At 38.4% G+C, this 25,739-nt stretch overlaps 1 protein-coding gene across 6 annotated transcripts in view; it reads right to left on the reverse strand.

Moving 5' to 3' along the window:
- The window catches only part of LOC306918346 (disintegrin and metalloproteinase domain-containing protein 10-like), a 76,039-nt gene extending 70,832 nt beyond the window's left edge, over positions 1–5,207 (reverse strand). For all 6 annotated transcript variants that reach the window (XR_013789325.1, XM_079531242.1, XM_079531241.1 and 3 more), the window contains exon 1: positions 5,041–5,207. Coding sequence is in view for 5 of the 6 variants with exons in the window: in XM_079531242.1 (XP_079387368.1) it covers positions 5,041–5,122 (82 nt within the window). In the remaining variant the exon portion in view is untranslated. The remainder of the gene's footprint in view (positions 1–5,040) is intronic.
- Between the last annotated feature and the right edge of the window lie 20,532 nt (positions 5,208–25,739).

Consider the following 25,739-nt stretch of genomic DNA (forward strand, 5'->3'; position numbering starts at 1 on the left):
CTATCACTGTATGGAATGTGATATAATACTATTTATTTATATTGTCTACCACTGAATGGAATGTGATATAATACTATTTATTTATAATGTCTATCACTGTATGCCGAATACAAATATGTATTTGGGTCACAATCCCATTTCATTTCCTACATTAAACAACAGTAGTGTGTGTGTGTGTGCTGCGGGTGCGTGTGTGTGTGTCCGCGTGTGCGTGCATGTTTGTGCATGTGTGCGTGCGTGTTCGTGCATGTGTGCGTGCTCGTGCGTGCGTGCTCGTGCGTGCGTGCGTGCGTGCGTGCGTGCGTGCGTGCGTGACAGAAAGAAAGCCATTGTAAACATGAAGCTGAACATCACATCAATCAGTCTTTGTTCTGTTCACACTTCAGAGGAAGATGAATTATGACATTATTCTCTAACAGCTACTACTATATATGATACTACATACTAGGCTATACTACTACTATATATTATATAGTAGTAGTAATAACTGATGTTAAAACACAGCAGCGTAGACCTGCCCTTTGTGTTCCATTCCTATAATAACTGATGTTAAAATACAGCAGCGTAGACCTGCCCTTTGTGTTCCATTCCTATAATAACTGATGTTAAAATACAGCAGCGTAGACCTGCCCTTTGTGTTCCATTCCTATAATAACTGATGTTAAAATACAGCAGCGTAGACCTGCCCTTTGTGTTCCATTCCTATAATAACTGATGTTAAAATACAGCAGCGTAGACCTGCCCTTTGTGTTCCATTCCTATAATAACTGATGTTAAAATACAGCAGCGTAGACCTGCCCTTTGTGTTCCATTCCTATAATAACTGATGTTAAAATACAGCAGCGTAGACCTGCCCTTTCTGTTCCATTCCTAGAAGCCAATAATGCTGCTGCTCTGACAAAACTCAGTCTAATCACTAATCAGCACAACTGATATTTCATAATGTGATTAATCCGTTCTCAAATCTTCTATTAGCGGCTAGGTGTGATTTGATGCTCATTTCAGCACGGCTGGAGAGCCTGTTTCAACCAATAGTCAGAAGAACTACCTGCAGTAATATAAATATTTCATTCCACTTTTGTCTTTTTTTGAGTGGTACAACCACTCCCTTACGGAGCTATGTGTGTGGCTGGGTGGCTGGCTGGGTGAAAACAGCATGGTTGTTTTTCACCACCTGTGCGCAACCTAACACACACACACACAAACACACACATATTAACTGTATATATGATGATTTTGGGTGTCCCAGTACAGTTACAGTACAGTAGAGGGTACAGTAGAGGGAGCCCCACAGTAACTGTCATTTCTCAACCGTTTCGGACCGGGCAGCTCGCCGGCACCCTGGGTGCGTTCCCCCCCCCCCCCACACACACACACACGGAGTTGCACCACTCATTTCACACGGGTGTGATTTTTTCCCCTTTTTTTTGGGCGACTCCTCTGAGTACCACCAGAGGGGGCTCAAGTACCACCAGCGGTACTAGAACCAGTGGTTGAGAACCTCTGGTCTAAATCATGTAAACAATGTAACTAGTGGTAGTTGACATCAGAGACACATACTCCATGTAAACAATGTAACTAGTGGTGGTTGACATCAGACACACATACTCCATGTAAACAATGTAACTAGTGTTGTTTGACATCAGACACACATACTTCATGTAAACAATGTAACTAGTGGTAGTTGACATCAGAGACACATACTCCATGTAAACAATGTAACTAGTGGTAGTTGACATCAGACACACATACTTCATGTAAACAATGTAACTAGTGGTAGTTGACATCAGAGACACATACTTCATGTAAACAATGTAACTAGTGGTAGTTGACATCAGAGACACATACTCCATGTAAACAATGTAACTAGTGGTAGTTGACATCAGAGACACATACTCCATGTAAACAATGTAACTAGTGGTAGTTGACATCAGAGACACATACTCCATGTAAACAATGTAACTAGTGGTAGTTGACATCAGACACACATACTCCATGTAAACAATGTAACTAGTGGTAGTTGACATCAGAGACACATACTCCATGTAAACAATGTAACTAGTGGTAGTTGACATCAGATACACATACTTCATGTAAACAATGTAACTAGTGGTAGTTGACATCAGAGACACATACTTCATGTAAACAATGTAACTAGTGGTAGTTGACATCAGAGACACATACTCCATGTAAACAATGTAACTAGTGGTAGTTGACATCAGAGACACATACTCCATGTAAACAATGTAACTAGTGGTAGTTGACATCAGAGACACATACTCCATGTAAACAATGTAACTAGTGGTAGTTGACATCAGAGACACATACTTCATGTAAACAATGTAACTAGTGGTGGTTGACATCAGACACACATACTTCATGTAAACAATGTAACTAGTGGTAGTTGACATCAGACACACATACTTCATGTAAACAATGTAACTAGTGGTAGTTGACATCAGAGACACATACTCCATGTAAACAATGTAACTAGTGGTAGTTGACATCAGACACACATACTCCATGTAAACAATGTAACTAGTGGTGGTTGACATCAGAGACACATACTCCATGTAAACAATGTAACTAGTGGTAGTTGACATCAGAGACACATACTTCATGTAAACAATGTAACTAGTGGTAGTTGACATCAGACACACATACTTCATGTAAACAATGTAACTAGTGGTAGTTGACATCAGAGACACATACTCCATGTAAACAATGTAACTAGTGGTAGTTGACATCAGAGACACATACTTCATGTAAACAATGTAACTAGTGGTAGTTGACGTCAGAGACACATACTTCATGTAAACAATGTAACTAGTGGTAGTTGACATCAGAGACACATACTCCATGTAAACAATGTAACTAGTGGTAGTTGACATCAGAGACACATACTCCATGTAAACAATGTAACTAGTGGTAGTTGACATCAGACACACATACTCCATGTAAACAATGTAACTAGTGGTAGTTGACATCAGACACACATACTCCATGTAAACAATGTAACTAGTGGTAGTTGACATCAGACACACATACTTCATGTAAACAATGTAACTAGTGGTAGTTGACATCAGAGACACATACTTCATGTAAACAATGTAACTAGTGGTAGTTGACATCAGACACACATACTCCATGTAAACAATGTAACTAGTGGTAGTTGACATCAGACACACATACTTCATGTAAACAATGTAACTAGTGGTAGTTGACATCAGAGACACATACTTCATGTAAACAATGTAACTAGTGGTAGTTGACATCAGAGACACATACTCCATGTAAACAATGTAACTAGTGGTAGTTGACATCAGACACACATACTCCATGTAAACAATGTAACTAGTGGTAGTTGACATCAGAGACACATACTTCCCACAGATTACACAAGTTAACACACCCAAACCCTAACTAACTACTAACTACTAAACTAACACACACCCAAACTAACTACTAACTACTAAACTAACACACACCCAAAGTGAGTTTGAAACTATGACCAATGACAAAAAACACTCCCGTGCCTATTGGGAGAAATACAACAATGTACAAACACAGCAGCAGCAAGATGTGTGAATGGAATACAACCACCCTAAGGACTACTATCTGTACCCAGTAGACCTACTGCACATGTAAACAATGGAATACAACCACCCTAAGGACTATCTGTACCCAGTAGACCTGCTGTACATGTAAACAATGGAATACAACCACCCTAAGGACTACTATCTGTGCCAAGTAGACCTGCTGTACATGTAAACAATGGAATACAACCACCCTAAGGACTATCTGTACCCAGTATACCTACTGTACATGTAAACAATGGAATACAACCACCCTAAGGACTACTATCTGTACCAAGTAGACCTGCTGCACATGTAAACAATGGAATACAACCACCCTAAGGACTACTTAGATGCTGTACCTCGAACTGTATATACTTTATGTTTACACAATGCTGTACCTCCAAATGTTTCTTTTCCCCTTTTAAACAGTTTTTAAACGCATGTTCTCTCATATCAATAAAGCTCCTTTGAACTGAGTTGAGTTGTAAGACACTATTAAGCGGTAATAATGGAGACGTGTTAACAGATGATAATGTTCATCATTTAGTTGTTATGAAGCCGCTGCTGTTACACCAATCTATGTGACCCAATGAATTCCGTGACTCCAGGGGGTCGCTCAGCTGTTGTCTGACTGTGGTTTTATTTGATGCTATTTTCCCTCCTCACCTCTATTATATCATAATGGTATATAAAACAGGCCTACTGGTTTTAATATCATAATGTGATCAATGCGAAAAGCAGCCTCTAGGGTCACACATTTCGACAGGTCACTAATATCCGCATATGGAGGCGTCATCTCCTCACAGGAATGAGCAGCTTTTTAATTTAACACAAACAACAACAAGTCTAACGTCCATCCTCTCCTCCTCCTGGTCCATTCCACCAATAACTAGATGAATTACATTCAACTCAACTCAATTCAAAGGAGCTTAATTGGCGAGAGATAACATACATACATCTGCATCCATTGCTGCCAAAGCAGAAAAGTGGAACAATACAATCCAAACTAAATGTCTGAAAGCTACAGTTAGAACGTCCAGAACCTCCAAATAGATCAGTGTCTGTCAGGAGATCACCGGATGCAGAGAGTGGCGGAAAACACACAATAATACATCCTTCACAACAAGCTGGGCCGTTAGCATGTAGCATGTAGCATCCTGCTGTGTTTCTATAGTGAACTAATGCTATCTGCTGCTGTTAGCCCGTTAGCATGTAGCATCCTGCTGTGTTTCTACAGTGAACTAATGCTATCTGCTGTTAGCCCGTTAGCATGTAGCACCCTGCTGTGTTTCTACAGTGAACTATCTGCTGCTAGCCCGTTAGCATGTAGCACCCTGCTGTGTTTCTACAGTGAACTATCTGCTGCTAGCCCGTTAGGATGTAGCATCCTGCTGTGTTTCTACAGTGAACTATCTGCTGCTAGCCCGTTAGCATGTAGCATCGTCTTGTTGTTTGGACTCACCTTGTGTGAGATGAACGACAGACAGCAGTAAAGATGCTTTGATGAGAGCATGAGGTGATAAATCCATCTTTACAACATTCATGAATATTCATGTATGTTTATTGTTTTGTTAAAACAAAGAAATAATCCCTGATCCTCCATCAACAGCCAGCCAAGCTGTCCCCTCTCCACCCTGCCTGGGGTAATTATTTTACCCTGAAAACCCTCCCTGGCCCCTCTCCACCCTGCCTGGGGTAATTATTTTACCCTGAAAACCCTCCCTGTCCCCTCTCCACCCTGCCTGGGGTAATTATTTTACCCTGAAAACCCTCCCAGTCCCCTTTCCACCCTGCCTGGGGTAATTATTTTACCCTGAATACCCTCCCTGTCCCCTCTCCACCCTGCCTGGGGTAATTATTTTACCCTGAAAACCCTCCCAGTCCCCTCTCCACCCTGCCTGGGGTAATTATTTTACCCTGAAAACCCTCCCAGTCCCCTCTCCACCCTGCCTGGGGTAATTATTTTACCCTGAAAACCCTCCCAGTCCCCTCTCCACCCTGCCTGGGGTAATTATTTTACCCTGAAAACCCTTCCAGTCCCCTCTCCACTCTGCCTGGGGTAATTATTTTACCCTGAAAACCCTCCCAGTCCCCTCTCCACCCTGCCTGGGGTAATTATTTTACCCTGAAACCCTCCCAGTCCCCTCTCCACCCTGCCTGGGGTAATTATTTTACCCTGAAAACCCTCCCTGTCTTCTCTCCACCCTGCCTGGGGTAAGTCTTTTACCCTGAAAACACTCACTGTCCTCTCTCCAACCTGCCTGGGGTAATTATTTTACCCTGAAAACACTCCCTGTCCCCTCTCCAACCTGCCTGGGGTAATTATTTTACCCTGAAAACACTCCCTGTCCCCTCTCCACCCTGGGGAGAGGGGAGAGTGTGTTTTAATGTCACATACCTGCCATCTGAATATACAACCTGTACTATAATATACTGTATCAGTGTGTTTTAATGTCACATACCTGCCATCTGAACCCTCCCTGTCCCCTCTCGATCCTGCCTGGGGTAATTATTTACCCTGAAAACCCTCCCTGTCCCCTCTCCACCCTGCCTGTGGTAATTATTTTACCCTGAAAACACTCCCTGTCCCCTCCACCCTGCCTGGGGTAATTATTTTACCCTGAAAACCCTCCCTGTCCCCTCTTCACCCTGCCTGGGGTAATTATTTTACCCTGAAAAACCTCCCAGTCCCCTCTCCAACCTGCCTGGGGTAATTATTTTACCCTGATAACCCTCCCTGTCCCCTCCACCCTGCCTGGGGTAATTATTTTACCGTGAAAACCCTCCCAGTCCCCTCTCCACCTTCCTGGGGCAATTATTTTACCCTGAAAACCCTCCCTGTCCTCTCTCCACCCTGCCTGGGGTAATTATTTTACCCTGGAAACCCTCCCTGTCCCCTCTCCACCCTGGGGAGAGGGGACTGGGAGGCCATGTTGGTTCAGGGTAAAATAACTACCCCAGGAAGGGATAGAGGGGACAGGGAGGGTTTCCAGGGTAAAATAATTACCCCAGGCAGGGTGGAGAGGGGACAGGGAGGGTTTCCAGGGTAAAATAATTACCCCAGGCAGGGTGGAGAGAGGACAGGGAGGGTTTTCAGGGTAAAATAATTGCCCCAGGAAGGTGGAGAGGGGACTGGGAGGGTTTTCACGGTAAAATAATTACCCCAGGCAGGGTGGAGGGGACAGGGAGGGTTATCAGGGTAAAATAATTACCCCAGGCAGGTTGGAGAGGGGACTGGGAGGTTTTTCAGGGTAAAATAATTACCCCAGGCAGGGTGAAGAGGGGACAGGGAGGGTTTTCAGGGTAAAATAATTACCCCAGGCAGGGTGGAGGGGACAGGGAGTGTTTTCAGGGTAAAATAATTACCACAGGCAGGGTGGAGAGGGGACAGGGAGGGTTTTCAGGGTAAATAATTACCCCAGGCAGGATCGAGAGGGGACAGGGAGGGTTCAGATGGCAGGTATGTGACATTAAAACACACTGATACAGTATATTATAGTACAGGTTGTATATTCAGATGGCAGGTATGTGACATTAAAACACACTGATACAGTATATTATAGTACAGGTTGTATATTCAGATGGCAGGTATGTGTCATTAAAACACACTGATACAGTATATTATAGTACAGGTTGTATATTCAGATGGCAGGTATGTGACATTAAAACACACTGATACAGTATATTATAGTACAGGTTGTATATTCAGATGGCAGGTATGTGTCATTGAAACACACTGATACAGTATATTATAGTACAGTATATTATAGTACAGGTTGTATATTCAGATGGCAGGTATGTGACATTAAAACACACTGATACAGTATATTATAGTACAGTATATTATAGTACAGGTTGTATATTCAGATGGCAGGTATGTGACATTAAAACACACTGATACAGTATATTATAGTACAGGTTGTATATTCAGATGGCAGGTATGTGTCATTAAAACACACTGATACAGTATATTATAGTACAGGTTGTATATTCAGATGGCAGGTATGTGTCATTGAAACACACTGATACAGTATATTATAGTACAGGTTGTATATTCAGATGGCAGGTATGTGTCATTAAAACACACTGATACAGTATATTATAGTACATTGTGGGCTGTATATTCAGATGGCAGGTATGTGACATTAAAACACACTGATACAGTATATTATAGTACAGGCTGTATATTCAGATGGCAGGTATGTGTCATTAAAACACACTGATACAGTATATTATAGTACAGTATATTATAGTACAGGTTGTATATTCAGATGGCAGGTATGTGACATTAAAACACACTGATACAGTATATTATAGTACAGGTTGTATATTCAGATGGCAGGTATGTGTCATTAAAACACACTGATACAGTATATTATAGTACAGTATATTATAGTACAGTATATTATAGTACAGTATATTATAGTACATTGTGGGCTGTATATTCAGATGGCAGGTATGTGACATTGAAACACTGATGCAGTATATTCTAGTACAGTATATTCTAGTACAGGCTGTATATTCAGATGGCAGGTATGTGTCATTAAAACACACTGATACAGTATATTATAGTACAGTATATTATAGTACAGGTTGTATATTCAGATGGCAGGTATGTGACATTAAAACACACTGATACAGTATATTATAGTACAGGTTGTATATTCAGATGGCAGGTATGTGTCATTAAAACACACTGATACAGTATATTATAGTACAGTATATTATAGTACAGGTTGTATATTCAGATGGCAGGTATGTGACATTAAAACACACTGATACAGTATATTATAGTACAGGTTGTATATTCAGATGGCAGGTATGTGTCATTAAAACACACTGATACAGTATATTATAGTACAGTATATTATAGTACAGGTTGTATATTCAGATGGCAGGTATGTGACATTAAAACACACTGATACAGTATATTATAGTACAGGTTGTATATTCAGATGGCAGGTATGTGACATTAAAACACACTGATACAGTATATTATAGTACAGTATATTATAGTACAGGTTGTATATTCAGATGGCAGGTATGTGACATTAAAACACACTGATACAGTATATTATAGTACAGGCTGTATATTCAGATGGCAGGTATGTGACATTAAAACACACTGATACAGTATATTATAGTACATTGTGGGCTGTATATTCAGATGGCAGGTATGTGACATTAAAACACACTGATACAGTATATTATAGTACAGTATATTATAGTACAGGTTGTATATTCAGATGGCAGGTATGTGACATTAAAACACACTGATACAGTATATTATAGTACAGGTTGTATATTCAGATGGCAGGTATGTGTCATTAAAACACACTGATACAGTATATTATAGTACAGTATATTATGTAAGGGATAATATCTGGCTAGGTGGTCATTGTCGGGAGATAATTCACCGACAGGGAGTTTAACCACCGAGGCGAAGCCGAGGTGGTTACACTCCCTGAAGGTGAATTATATCCCGACAATGACCACCTAGCCAGATATTATCCCGCTTATTACATGGCTAACTAACATAAATTAATCCATTGATCCAAAACACAACAAAAAAAGTATTCCATAACTTCGCGCTGGCTGCGTCTGCCCAGCTGCAGGGCTGAAGCACTGTCGGAAAACAAGGAAGTGAGTTGATCAAATAGAATCCATTTTCGGGTCCAGCTGCTTCGTCTATTTCTCGCTCAAATGTTTTCAAAAACATTTTTAAGAGCAATGTTTAGCTGTAAATTACATTGTGTGTCAGTAGTGTGTGTGTTTACATGGCTGTTATGTTGGAAACGGCAGTAAATCAAGCGGGCGCAGCCGCGCAGCTGGTGGTGCTCAGAGGGTTTGATTAGGCAGCGGTCATTATACAGCGGAGCGGTCATTATCATGAGATAACTCACCGCTGAATTAAGCGATTGACCAATCAGAATCAAGCATTCAACCAAGCCATGTAATAAAGTACAGTATATTATAGTACAGGTTGTATATTCAGATGGCAGGTATGTGTCATTAAAACACACTGATACAGTATATTATAGTACAGGTTGTATATTCAGATGGCAGGTATGTGACATTAAAACACACTGATACAGTATATTATAGTACAGGTTGTATATTCAGATGGCAGGTATGTGTCATTAAAACACACTGATACAGTATATTATAGTACAGGTTGTATATTCAGATGGCAGGTATGTGACATTAAAACACACTGATACAGTATATTATAGTACAGGTTGTATATTCAGATGGCAGGTATGTGACATTAAAACACACTGATACAGTATATTATAGTACAGGTTGTATATTCAGATGGCAGGTATGTGTCATTAAAACACACTGATACAGTATATTATAGTACAGTATATTATAGTACAGGTTGTATATTCAGATGGCAGGTATGTGTCATTAAAACACACTGATACAGTATATTATAGTACAGTATATTATAGTACAGGTTGTATATTCAGATGGCAGGTATGTGTCATTAAAACACACTGATACAGTATATTATAGTACAGTATATTATAGTACAGTATATTATAGTACAGTATATTATAGTACAGGTTGTATATTCAGATGGCAGGTATGTGTCATTAAAACACACTGATACAGTATATTATAGTACAGTATATTATAGTACAGTATATTATAGTACAGGTTGTATATTCAGATGGCAGGTATGTGTCATTAAAACACACTGATACAGTATATTATAGTACAGGCTGTATATTCAGATGGCAGGTATGTGACATTAAAACACACTGATACAGTATATTATAGTACAGTATATTATAGTACAGGTTGTATATTCAGATGGCAGGTATGTGTCATTAAAACACACTGATACAGTATATTATAGTACAGTATATTATAGTACAGGTTGTATATTCAGATGGCAGGTATGTGACATTAAAACACACTGATACAGTATATTATAGTACAGTATATTATAGTACAGGTTGTATATTCAGATGGCAGGTATGTGACATTAAAACACACTGATACAGTATATTATAGTACAGGCTGTATATTCAGATGGCAGGTATGTGTCATTAAAACACACTGATACAGTATATTATAGTACAGTATATTATAGTACAGGTTGTATATTCAGATGGCAGGTATGTGTCATTAAAACACACTGATACAGTATATTATAGTACAGGTTGTATATTCAGATGGCAGGTATGTGACATTAAAACACACTGATACAGTATATTATAGTACAGTATATTATAGTACAGTATATTATAGTACAGGTTGTATATTCAGATGGCAGGTATGTGACATTAAAACCCTGATACAGTATATTATAGTACAGGTTGTATATTCAGATGGCAGGTATGTGACATTAAAACACACTGATACAGTATATTATAGTACAGGTTGTATATTCAGATGGCAGGTATGTGTCATTGAAACACACTGATACAGTATATTATAGTACAGGTTGTATATTCAGATGGCAGGTATGTGACATTAAAACCCTGATACAGTATATTATAGTACAGGCTGTATATTCAGATGGCAGGTATGTGACATTAAAACACACTGATACAGTATATTATAGTACAGTATATTATAGTACAGGCTGTATATTCAGATGGCAGGTATGTGACATTAAAACACACTGATACAGTATATTATAGTACAGTATATTATAGTACAGGTTGTATATTCAGATGGCAGGTATGTGACATTGAAACACACTGATACAGTATATTATAGTACATTGTGGGCTGTATATTCAGATGGCAGGTATGTGACATTAAAACACACTGATACAGTATATTATAGTACATTGTGGGCTGTATATTCAGATGGCAGGTATGTGACATTAAAACACACTGATACAGTATATTATAGTACAGGCTGTATATTCAGATGGCAGGTATGTGACATTAAAACACACTGATACAGTATATTATAGTACAGTATATTATAGTACAGGTTGTATATTCAGATGGCAGGTATGTGACATTAAAACACACTGATACAGTATATTATAGTACAGTATATTATAGTACAGGCTGTATATTCAGATGGCAGGTATGTGTCATTAAAACACACTGATACAGTATATTATAGTACAGGTTGTATATTCAGATGGCAGGTATGTGACATTAAAACACACTGATACAGTATATTATAGTACAGTATATTATAGTACAGGTTGTATATTCAGATGGCAGGTATGTGACATTAAAACACACTGATACAGTATATTATAGTACAGGTTGTATATTCAGATGGCAGGTATGTGACATTAAAACACACTGATACAGTATATTATAGTACAGTATATTATAGTACAGGTTGTATATTCAGATGGCAGGTATGTGACATTAAAACACACTGATACAGTATATTATAGTACAGTATATTATAGTACAGGTTGTATATTCAGATGGCAGGTATGTGACATTAAAACACACTGATACAGTATATTATAGTACAGTATATTATAGTACAGGCTGTATATTCAGATGGCAGGTATGTGACATTAAAACACACTGATACAGTATATTATAGTACAGGTTGTATATTCAGATGGCAGGTATGTGTCATTAAAACACACTGATACAGTATATTATAGTACAGTATATTATAGTACAGTATATTATAGTACAGTATATTATAGTATATTGTGGGCTGTATATTCAGATGGCAGGTATGTGTCATTAAAACACACTGATACAGTATATTATAGTACAGTATATTATAGTACAGGTTGTATATTCAGATGGCAGGTATGTGTCATTAAAACACACTGATACAGTATATTATAGTACAGGTTGTATATTCAGATGGCAGGTATGTGTCATTAAAACACACTGATACAGTATATTATAGTACAGTATATTATAGTACAGGTTGTATATTCAGATGGCAGGTATGTGACATTAAAACACACTGATACAGTATATTATAGTACAGTATATTATAGTACAGGTTGTATATTCAGATGGCAGGTATGTGACATTAAAACACACTGATACAGTATATTATAGTATATTGTGGGCTGTATATTCAGATGGCAGGTATGTGACATTAAAACACACTGATACAGTATATTATAGTACAGGTTGTATATTCAGATGGCAGGTATGTGTCATTGAAACACACTGATACAGTATATTATAGTACAGGTTGTATATTCAGATGGCAGGTATGTGTCATTAAAACACACTGATACAGTATATTATAGTACAGGTTGTATATTCAGATGGCAGGTATGTGACATTAAAACACACTGATACAGTATATTATAGTACAGGTTGTATATTCAGATGGCAGGTATGTGACATTAAAACACACTGATACAGTATATTATAGTACAGGTTGTATATTCAGATGGCAGGTATGTGTCATTAAAACACACTGATACAGTATATTATAGTACAGTATATTATAGTACAGGTTGTATATTCAGATGGCAGGTATGTGACATTAAAACACACTGATACAGTATATTATAGTACAGGTTGTATATTCAGATGGCAGGTATGTGACATTAAAACACACTGATACAGTATATTATAGTACATTGTGGGCTGTATATTCAGATGGCAGGTATGTGACATTAAAACACACTGATACAGTATATTATAGTACAGTATATTATAGTACAGGCTGTATATTCAGATGGCAGGTATGTGACATTAAAACACACTGATACAGTATATTATAGTACAGTATATTATAGTACAGGTTGTATATTCAGATGGCAGGTATGTGTCATTGAAACACACTGATACAGTATATTATAGTACATTGTGGGCTGTATATTCAGATGGCAGGTATGTGACATTAAAACACACTGATACAGTATATTATAGTACAGTATATTATAGTACAGGCTGTATATTCAGATGGCAGGTATGTGACATTAAAACACACTGATACAGTATATTATAGTACAGTATATTATAGTACAGGTTGTATATTCAGATGGCAGGTATGTGACATTAAAACACACTGATACAGTATATTATAGTACAGTATATTATAGTACAGGTTGTATATTCAGATGGCAGGTATGTGACATTAAAACACACTGATACAGTATATTATAGTACAGTATATTATAGTACAGGTTGTATATTCAGATGGCAGGTATGTGTCATTAAAACACACTGATACAGTATATTATAGTACATTGTGGGCTGTATATTCAGATGGCAGGTATGTGACATTGAAACACTGATGCAGTATATTCTAGTACAGTATATTATAGTACAGGCTGTATATTCAGATGGCAGGTATGTGTCATTAAAACACACTGATACAGTATATTATAGTACAGTATATTATAGTACAGTATATTATAGTACAGGTTGTATATTCAGATGGCAGGTATGTGACATTAAAACACACTGATACAGTATATTATAGTACAGTATATTATAGTACAGGTTGTATATTCAGATGGCAGGTATGTGTCATTAAAACACACTGATACAGTATATTATAGTACAGTATATTATAGTACAGGTTGTATATTCAGATGGCAGGTATGTGACATTAAAACACACTGATACAGTATATTATAGTACAGTATATTATAGTACAGTATATTATAGTACAGGCTGTATATTCAGATGGCAGGTATGTGACATTAAAACACACTGATACAGTATATTATAGTACAGGTTGTATATTCAGATGGCAGGTATGTGACATTAAAACACACTGATACAGTATATTATAGTACAGGTTGTATATTCAGATGGCAGGTATGTGTCATTAAAACACACTGATACAGTATATTATAGTACAGGTTGTATATTCAGATGGCAGGTATGTGACATTAAAACACACTGATACAGTATATTATAGTACAGTATATTATAGTACAGTATATTATAGTACAGTATATTATAGTACATTGTGGGCTGTATATTCAGATGGCAGGTATGTGTCATTAAAACACACTGATACAGTATATTATAGTACAGTATATTATAGTACAGGTTGTATATTCAGATGGCAGGTATGTGTCATTAAAACACACTGATACAGTATATTATAGTACAGGTTGTATATTCAGATGGCAGGTATGTGTCATTAAAACACACTGATACAGTATATTATAGTACAGTATATTATAGTACAGGTTGTATATTCAGATGGCAGGTATGTGACATTAAAACACACTGATACAGTATATTATAGTACAGGCTGTATATTCAGATGGCAGGTATGTGACATTAAAACACACTGATACAGTATATTATAGTACAGTATATTATAGTACAGTATATTATAGTACATTGTGGGCTGTATATTCAGATGGCAGGTATGTGACATTAAAACACACTGATACAGTATATTATAGTACAGTATATTATAGTACAGTATATTATAGTACAGTATATTATAGTACAGTATATTATAGTACATTGTGGGCTGTATATTCAGATGGCAGGTATGTGACATTAAAACACACTGATACAGTATATTATAGTACAGTATATTATAGTACAGTATATTATAGTACATTGTGGGCTGTATATTCAGATGGCAGGTATGTGACATTAAAACACACTGATACAGTATATTATAGTACAGTATATTATAGTACAGTATATTATAGTACATTGTGGGCTGTATATTCAGATGGCAGGTATGTGACATTAAAACACACTGATACAGTATATTATAGTACAGTATATTATAGTACAGGTTGTATATTCAGATGGCAGGTATGTGTCATTAAAACACACTGATACAGTATATTATAGTACAGTATATTATAGTACAGTATATTATAGTACAGTATATTATAGTACAGGTTGTATATTCAGATGGCAGGTATGTGACATTAAAACACACTGATACAGTATATTATAGTACAGGCTGTATATTCAGATGGCAGGTATGTGTCATTAAAACACACTGATACAGTATATTATAGTACAGTATATTATAGTACAGTATATTATAGTACAGTATATTATAGTACAGGTTGTATATTCAGATGGCAGGTATGTGACATTAAAACACACTGATACAGTATATTATAGTACAGGTTGTATATTCAGATGGCAGGTATGTGACATTAAAACACACTGATACAGTATATTATAGTACAGGTTGTATATTCAGATGGCAGGTATGTGTCATTAAAACACACTGATACAGTATATTATAGTACAGTATATTATAGTACAGGTTGTATATTCAGATGGCAGGTATGTGTCATTAAAACACACTGATACAGTATATTATAGTACAGGTTGTATATTCAGATGGCAGGTATGTGTCATTAAAACACACTGATACAGTATATTATAGTACAGTATATTATAGTACAGGCTGTATATTCAGATGGCAGGTATGTGTCATTAAAACACACTGATACAGTATATTATAGTACAGTATATTATAGTACAGGTTGTATATTCAGATGGCAGGTATGTGTCATTAAAACACACTGATACAGTATATTATAGTACAGGTTGTATATTCAGATGGCAGGTATGTGTCATTAAAACACACTGATACAGTATATTATAGTACAGGTTGTATATTCAGATGGCAGGTATGTGTCATTAAAACACACTGATACAGTATATTATAGTACAGTATATTATAGTACAGGCTGTATATTCAGATGGCAGGTATGTGTCATTAAAACACACTGATACAGTATATTATAGTACAGTATATTATAGTACAGGTTGTATATTCAGATGGCAGGTATGTGTCATTAAAACACACTGATACAGTATATTATAGTACAGGTTGTATATTCAGATGGCAGGTATGTGTCATTAAAACACACTGATACAGTATATTATAGTACAGGTTGTATATTCAGATGGCAGGTATGTGTCATTGAAACACACTGATACAGTATATTATAGTACAGTATATTATAGTACAGGTTGTATATTCAGATGGCAGGTATGTGACATTAAAACACACTGATACAGTATATTATAGTACAGGTTGTATATTCAGATGGCAGGTATGTGACATTGAAACACTGATGCAGTATATTATAGTACAGTATATTATAGTACAGGTTGTATATTCAGATGGCAGGTATGTGTCATTAAAACACACTGATACAGTATATTATAGTACAGGTTGTATATTCAGATGGCAGGTATGTGTCATTGAAACACACTGATACAGTATATTATAGTACAGTATATTATAGTACAGGTTGTATATTCAGATGGCAGGTATGTGTCATTGAAACACACTGATACAGTATATTATAGTACAGTATATTATAGTACAGGTTGTATATTCAGATGGCAGGTATGTGACATTAAAACACACTGATACAGTATATTATAGTACAGTATATTATAGTACAGGTTGTATATTCAGATGGCAGGTATGTGTCATTAAAACACACTGATACAGTATATTATAGTACAGTATATTATAGTACAGGTTGTATATTCAGATGGCAGGTATGTGACATTAAAACACACTGATACAGTATATTATAGTACAGGTTGTATATTCAGATGGCAGGTATGTGACATTGAAACACTGATGCAGTATATTCTAGTACAGTATATTCTAGTACAGGCTGTATATTCAGATGGCAGGTATGTGACATTAAAACACACTGATACAGTATATTATAGTACAGTATATTATAGTACAGGTTGTATATTCAGATGGCAGGTATGTGACATTGAAACACTGATGCAGTATATTCTAGTACAGTATATTCTAGTACAGGCTGTATATTCAGATGGCAGGTATGTGACATTAAAACACACTGATACAGTATATTATAGTACAGTATATTATAGTACAGGTTGTATATTCAGATGGCAGGTATGTGACATTAAAACACACTGATACAGTATATTATAGTACAGGTTGTATATTCAGATGGCAGGTATGTGACATTAAAACACACTGATACAGTATATTATAGTACAGGTTGTATATTCAGATGGCAGGTATGTGACATTAAAACACACTGATACAGTATATTATAGTACAGTATATTATAGTACAGGTTGTATATTCAGATGGCAGGTATGTGACATTAAAACACACTGATACAGTATATTATAGTACAGTATATTATAGTACAGTATATTATAGTACAGTATATTATAGTACATTGTGGGCTGTATATTCAGATGGCAGGTATGTGACATTAAAACACACTGATACAGTATATTATAGTACAGGTTGTATATTCAGATGGCAGGTATGTGTCATTGAAACACACTGATACAGTATATTATAGTACAGTATATTATAGTACAGGTTGTATATTCAGATGGCAGGTATGTGACATTAAAACACACTGATACAGTATATTATAGTACAGGTTGTATATTCAGATGGCAGGTATGTGACATTGAAACACTGATGCAGTATATTATAGTACAGTATATTATAGTACAGGTTGTATATTCAGATGGCAGGTATGTGTCATTAAAACACACTGATACAGTATATTATAGTACAGGTTGTATATTCAGATGGCAGGTATGTGTCATTGAAACACACTGATACAGTATATTATAGTACAGTATATTATAGTACAGGTTGTATATTCAGATGGCAGGTATGTGTCATTGAAACACACTGATACAGTATATTATAGTACAGTATATTATAGTACAGGTTGTATATTCAGATGGCAGGTATGTGACATTAAAACACACTGATACAGTATATTATAGTACAGTATATTATAGTACAGGTTGTATATTCAGATGGCAGGTATGTGTCATTAAAACACACTGATACAGTATATTATAGTACAGTATATTATAGTACAGGTTGTATATTCAGATGGCAGGTATGTGACATTAAAACACACTGATACAGTATATTATAGTACAGGTTGTATATTCAGATGGCAGGTATGTGACATTGAAACACTGATGCAGTATATTCTAGTACAGTATATTCTAGTACAGGCTGTATATTCAGATGGCAGGTATGTGACATTAAAACACACTGATACAGTATATTATAGTACAGTATATTATAGTACAGGTTGTATATTCAGATGGCAGGTATGTGACATTGAAACACTGATGCAGTATATTCTAGTACAGTATATTCTAGTACAGGCTGTATATTCAGATGGCAGGTATGTGACATTAAAACACACTGATACAGTATATTATAGTACAGTATATTATAGTACAGGTTGTATATTCAGATGGCAGGTATGTGACATTAAAACACACTGATACAGTATATTATAGTACAGGTTGTATATTCAGATGGCAGGTATGTGACATTAAAACACACTGATACAGTATATTATAGTACAGGTTGTATATTCAGATGGCAGGTATGTGACATTAAAACACACTGATACAGTATATTATAGTACAGTATATTATAGTACAGGTTGTATATTCAGATGGCAGGTATGTGACATTAAAACACACTGATACAGTATATTATAGTACAGTATATTATAGTACAGTATATTATAGTACAGTATATTATAGTACATTGTGGGCTGTATATTCAGATGGCAGGTATGTGACATTAAAACACACTGATACAGTATATTATAGTACAGTATATTATAGTACAGGTTGTATATTCAGATGGCAGGTATGTGTCATTAAAACACACTGATACAGTATATTATAGTACAGTATATTATAGTACAGTATATTATAGTACAGTATATTATAGTACATTGTGGGCTGTATATTCAGATGGCAGGTATGTGACATTAAAACACACTGATACAGTATATTATAGTACAGGTTGTATATTCAGATGGCAGGTATGTGACATTAAAACACACTGATACAGTATATTATAGTACAGTATATTATAGTACAGGTTGTATATTCAGATGGCAGGTATGTGACATTAAAACACACTGATACAGTATATTATAGTACAGTATATTATAGTACAGGTTGTATATTCAGATGGCAGGTATGTGTCATTAAAACACACTGATACAGTATATTATAGTACAGGTTGTATATTCAGATGGCAGGTATGTGACATTAAAACACACTGATACAGTATATTATAGTACAGTATATTATAGTACAGTATATTATAGTACAGGTTGTATATTCAGATGGCAGGTATGTGTCATTAAAACACACTGATACAGTATATTATAGTACAGTATATTATAGTACAGGTTGTATATTCAGATGGCAGGTATGTGTCATTAAAACACACTGATACAGTATATTATAGTACAGGTTGTATATTCAGATGGCAGGTATGTGTCATTAAAACACACTGATACAGTATATTATAGTACAGGTTGTATATTCAGATGGCAGGTATGTGACATTAAAACACACTGATACAGTATATTATAGTACAGTATATTATAGTACAGGTTGTATATTCAGATGGCAGGTATGTGACATTAAAACACACTGATACAGTATATTATAGTACAGGTTGTATATTCAGATGGCAGGTATGTGACATTAAAACACACTGATACAGTATATTATAGTACAGTATATTATAGTACAGTATATTATAGTACATTGTGGGCTGTATATTCAGATGGCAGGTATGTGTCATTAAAACACACTGATACAGTATATTATAGTACAGGTTGTATATTCAGATGGCAGGTATGTGACATTAAAACACACTGATACAGTATATTATAGTACAGTATATTATAGTACAGGTTGTATATTCAGATGGCAGGTATGTGACATTAAAACACACTGATACAGTATATTATAGTACAGGTTGTATATTCAGATGGCAGGTATGTGTCATTAAAACACACTGATACAGTATATTATAGTACAGTATATTATAGTACAGGCTGTATATTCAGATGGCAGGTATGTGTCATTAAAACACACTGATACAGTATATTATAGTACAGTATATTATAGTACAGGTTGTATATTCAGATGGCAGGTATGTGTCATTAAAACACACTGATACAGTATATTATAGTACAGGTTGTATATTCAGATGGCAGGTATGTGACATTAAAACACACTGATACAGTATATTATAGTACAGTATATTATAGTACAGGTTGTATATTCAGATGGCAGGTATGTGACATTAAAACACACTGATACAGTATATTATAGTAAACTAAACAAAATACATACATACATACATGGATGCACCTGGGACGTATCCTCAGTGATGTATCCTAATAGTAAGAGAAATCTATGAAAATCTGGGAATTAAATCGTTACCAATTCTTCACCAATGTGTTTCTAAAGGTGTCTAATAACATGTACTAAAAGTTTGAAATTCAACTCCCGTGGGAAAGTTGAGTTATTAGCATAATATGTGACCATACCCTTAACATCCTATATAAGGCAAAAAAGTCCAAATTTCATCATTCTTTAAGTAACATGTGACATATGAAACTAGGGTGTTTGCATGATTCTGAATTCATTCCAAGCATTAGTTTTGCACAAAAAACACTCCTTGGGAGGAAAACGGCCACACAAACGTGATGAGGTCAGCACATTTGGTCAAGTGGATATGGCCTAATTTAGCCCAAGGAGTGTTTTTTGTGCAAAACTAATGCTTGGAATGGATTCAGAATCATGAAAACCCCCTAGTTTCATATGTCACATGCTACTTAAAGAATGATGAAATTTGGACTTTTTTGCCTTATATAGGATGTTAAGGCTATGGTCACATATTATGCTAATAACTCAACTTTCCCACGGGAGTTGAATTTCAAACTTTTAGTACATGTTAATAGACACCTTTAGAAACACATTGGTGAAGAAATTTCTTGGTAACGATTTAGTTCCCAGATTGGTCAAATACCTGATAAAATGCCCTTACTATAAGGTCATCGGGGTTTCGGGTCTCCCAACATCATACCCCTCACTCAGGTGACCCAGCCGGGGTGATCAAGTCCCGACTTACGTCCCAGTAGCTACCCTTGATCAGTCCCATTAGGGAAAAACCAGGGCCACACAATCCGTTCTTCCTGAACTACTCTGCCGGGACTGGGAGGTACCATTCTGGCGCGTGGAAGGACTAGGCTCTGTGGGTTGACTCCTGTCCGGGCCCCTCCTACGTCTCACCAGGTCCACTCCTGCTCTCACCAGGTCATGCCCTGTGCGTTGCACCAGACTCCCAGCACCAGGCACTTTATTCAGGAATGGTGGATTCTCGAGCCGCAACAGTTCCGCAGGCTCCACCTTGCCCTTGGTGGTGCCGCAGGCTCCGCTTGAGGCTTGAATGGCCCTCCTAAAGGCCTCACCATGGGTTTGTTGGGCTTCTTCCTCACGGAAGACACAGGCTGGGGCGCCAACCCATACTGCTCCCGGGTGCCGTCTAATTTCCGGCTGCCACCCGTCTCTCCGGTGGTCAGTACAGTACAGTATATTATAGTACATTGTGGGTTGTATATTCAGATGGCAGGTATGTGTCATTAAAACACACTGATACAGTATATTATAGTACAGCTCTATTGCTAACCTGTCTGTCACTCCTCTTTCCAGTGAAAAGGGTAAGAAACTCTCTGATCACTACTTCATGTCCTACTCTCTCTCTCTCTCCTCTCCCCCCTCACAGCCCCTCCCTACCCACATGATTTCCTCACGTCACAATCTTCGCTCACTTTCCTCCACTGATCTTTCCTCTTCTGTTCTCTCTGCTCTCCCTGCCCCTGAATCCTTTGCTCTTCTATCCCCTGATACCGCCACAGATCTTCTTTTCTCTACTCTATCCTCTTCTCTCGACCATCTCTGTCCCCTCACCACCAGGCCTGCACGCCAAACTCCACCTGCCCCCTGGTTGTCGGACTCAGTGCGGACTGAGAGACGGAGCCTGAGAGCGGCTGAGCGCAAATGGAGAAATGGCAACCTCCCGGAGGACCTTCTCACCTTCCAATCTCTCATTTCTACTTTTTCCTCCTCTCTATCAGCTGCTAAAGCTGCTTTTTTCTGCACTAAAATTCAGGCTTCTGCTTCCAACCCTAAAAAACTCTTTGAAACTTTCTCCTCTCTCCTACAACCACCACCCCCTCCTCCCTCCTCGTCCCTCCTCCCTGACGATTTCGCCAACTTCTTTGACAAGAAGGTGAACGATATCCGATCCTCCTTCCCTCCTCCCCCGGCTGGTGCCCTGCGCACTACCCACACCCGTCTGCCTGCCACCCCCCCCTCTCTACCTTCATCTACTCCTCTTCCCCCCCCCATCCCCTCTCTATCCCACTTCTCTCCCCTCTCCCCTAACGAGGTCCTTCTCCTTGTTACCTCTAGTCGCCCCACCTCATGCTCTCTGGACCCGGTCCCATCCACTCTGTTGCAGTCTATTGCACCTGAACTTCTTCCCTTCTTAACCCACCTTATTAACACCTCTCTGACATCTGGCTACTTTCCCTCTACTTTCAAGACTGCCAGAGTCACCCCCCTCCTGAAGAAACCGACACTTGACCCCTCTGAGATCAAGAACTACAGACCGGTTTCCCTTCTATCCTTCCTATCTAAAACTCTCGAACGTGCTGTCTTTAAACAACTGTCCTCCTATCTCCACCAGAACAACCTCCTGGACTCCAACCAGTCTGGTTTCAAAGTGGGTCACTCGACAGAGACTGCCCTGCTGGCAGTGACGGAGTCGCTCCATGCCGCTAGAGCGAACTCTCTCTCCTCCGTCCTGATACTCCTGGACCTGTCTGCAGCGTTCGACACGGTGAACCATCAGATCCTCCTCTCCACCCTCGAGGGGATGGGTGTCTCAGGCTCTGCACTCTCCCTGTTTGCATCCTACCTGACGGGTCGCTCCTACCAGGTGATGCTGAGAGGGTCTGTGTCAGAACCACACAGGCTCACAACTGGGGTTCCCCAAGGCTCGGTTCTGGGTCCTCTTCTTTTCTCTCTCTACACTACATCTCTGGGTGCTGTCATCCACTCCCATGGCTTTTCCTACCACTGCTATGCCGATGACACCCAGCTGATCCTCTCATTCCCCCCCTCTGATACCCAAGTGGAGGCACGCATTGCTGCTTGTCTGGCTGACATCTCGGCGTGGATGTCGACAAACCACCTGAAGCTCAACCTGGACAAAACCGAGCTGATGTTCCTCCCGGGGAAGGGCTGTCCGCACCGAGACATGGCCATCACCATTGATAATGCTGTGGTGACCTCAACTCGGACTGCGAAAAATCTGGGTGTGACCCTGGATGATCAACTGACGTTCTCGGCAAACATCGCATCAGTGACAAGGTCCTGCAGATTCCTCCTCTACAACATCAGGAGGATTCGCCCCTTCCTCACGGAGAAGGCAGCCCAGGTGCTCATCCAGGCTCTCGTCATCTCCCGCCTGGACTACTGCAACTCCCTCCTTGCTGGTGCTCCGGCATCTGCCATCAGACCTCTGGAGCTTGTTCAGAAAGCTGCGGCTCGTCTGGTGTTCAACCGCCCCAAGTTCTCCCACACAACCATCCTTCTCCGTTCTCTACACTGGCTCCCCGTAGCGGCCCGCATCCAGTTCAAAACCCTGGTGTTAGCCTATAGGGCAGTGAAAGGAACAGCTCCTTCCTACCTCCGGGCTATGGTCGATGCCTACACCCCTGCCCGACCACTTCGGTCTGCCACCTCGGGGCGACTGATTGCCTCGTCACTCAAGGGTCCTTCTGGCCGATCCACACGGTCACGACTCTTTTCTGTTCTGGCCCCACAGTGGTGGAATGAACTCCCCACTGATGTTAGGACAGCAGAGTCACTGCCCATATTTCGCCGCAGGCTGAAAACCCACCTCTTCAGGAAACACTACCCTTCCTCTCTGCCTGACCTACTTGTTGTTAACTAGTTGTACGAACGCTTGTCTTCTATTGTTGTATTGTTTATTGGATCTTGTTTAGTCGATACACTTAATTGTTTTAGCTCATGCTCATTTGATTTAGCTATTTTGTCTCATCTGGTTAAGGAAATAGGTAGCTGATATATTGCACTTTTACCTTAGCGCTAGGTATACTCTTGGTTGCTTGTTTTTGCAGAAAATGCACTAAAGACTTCTGGTGATTAGTAGTTTTTGTTCCCTACCTATGTTGAATACACTTATTGTAAGTCGCTTTGGATAAAAGCGTCTGCTAAATGACTGTAATGTAATGTACAGTATATTCTAGTACAGGCTGTATATTCAGATGGCAGGTATGTGACATTAAAACACACTGATACAGTATATTATAGTACAGGTTGTATATTCAGATGGAAGGTATGTGACATTAAAACACACTGATACAGTATATTATAGTACAGTATATTATAGTACATTGTGGGTTGTATATTCAGATGGCAGGTATGTGTCATTAAAACACACTGATACAGTATATTATAGTACAGGTTGTATATTCAGATGGCAGGTATGTGTCATTAAAACACACTGATACAGTATATTATAGTACAGTATATTATAGTACAGGTTGTATATTCAGATGGCAGGTATGTGTCATTAAAACACACTGATACAGTATATTATAGTACAGTATATTATAGTACAGGTTGTATATTCAGATGGCAGGTATGTGTCATTAAAACACACTGATACAGTATATTATAGTACATTGTGGGTTGTATATTCAGATGGCAGGTATGTGTCATTAAAACACACTGATACAGTATATTATAGTACAGGTTGTATATTCAGATGGCAGGTATGTGTCTGTGAGAGGGAGGATGACTGAGTTAAGCAGTCACACCTGGCCTGAGTCAAACTAGAACTGGACTCAGAGCTGGGTGTGGCTGCGCACCTGTTGTGCATGGACTTGATCAAGGCACAACAGGATAAATCAGTCATCTCCACAAACACTCAGGGAAGAGCCTCTGTCCGGACGGTGGAGAGCTATTTGCTCTCCTGTGTATTAATATTATTGTGTATAATTCCCTGCACATGGAGGAATAAACGTTCAACTTAAGGAAGCTGCCCTGTCATGTGTCCTTCCTTGCCCTGGGTAGTGACTAGTCGGTCACATTTGGAGCCTGAACAGGGACATGGAGGGACAGCAGTGAACTCCTGGGACTCTGCGGAGGTGCAGCAGAACACTGCCACTCTTCAGCAGCATCAGTTTCAGGCATAGCTTGCTATCGACACACGCCTGCAACAGGCAGAGGCACAGCGGCAGCAGTTGGACCAAGCAAAGGAAAGGCCGATGGACAGCAGTTACCGGCGCAATCACCAGCGCCTTTTGCAAGGACTACAGTACTTGCATGAAAT

Source organism: Electrona antarctica, assembly GCF_951216825.1.
Source record: "Electrona antarctica genome assembly, contig: scaffold_93, whole genome shotgun sequence".
NCBI lineage: Eukaryota > Metazoa > Chordata > Actinopteri > Myctophiformes > Myctophidae > Electrona > Electrona antarctica.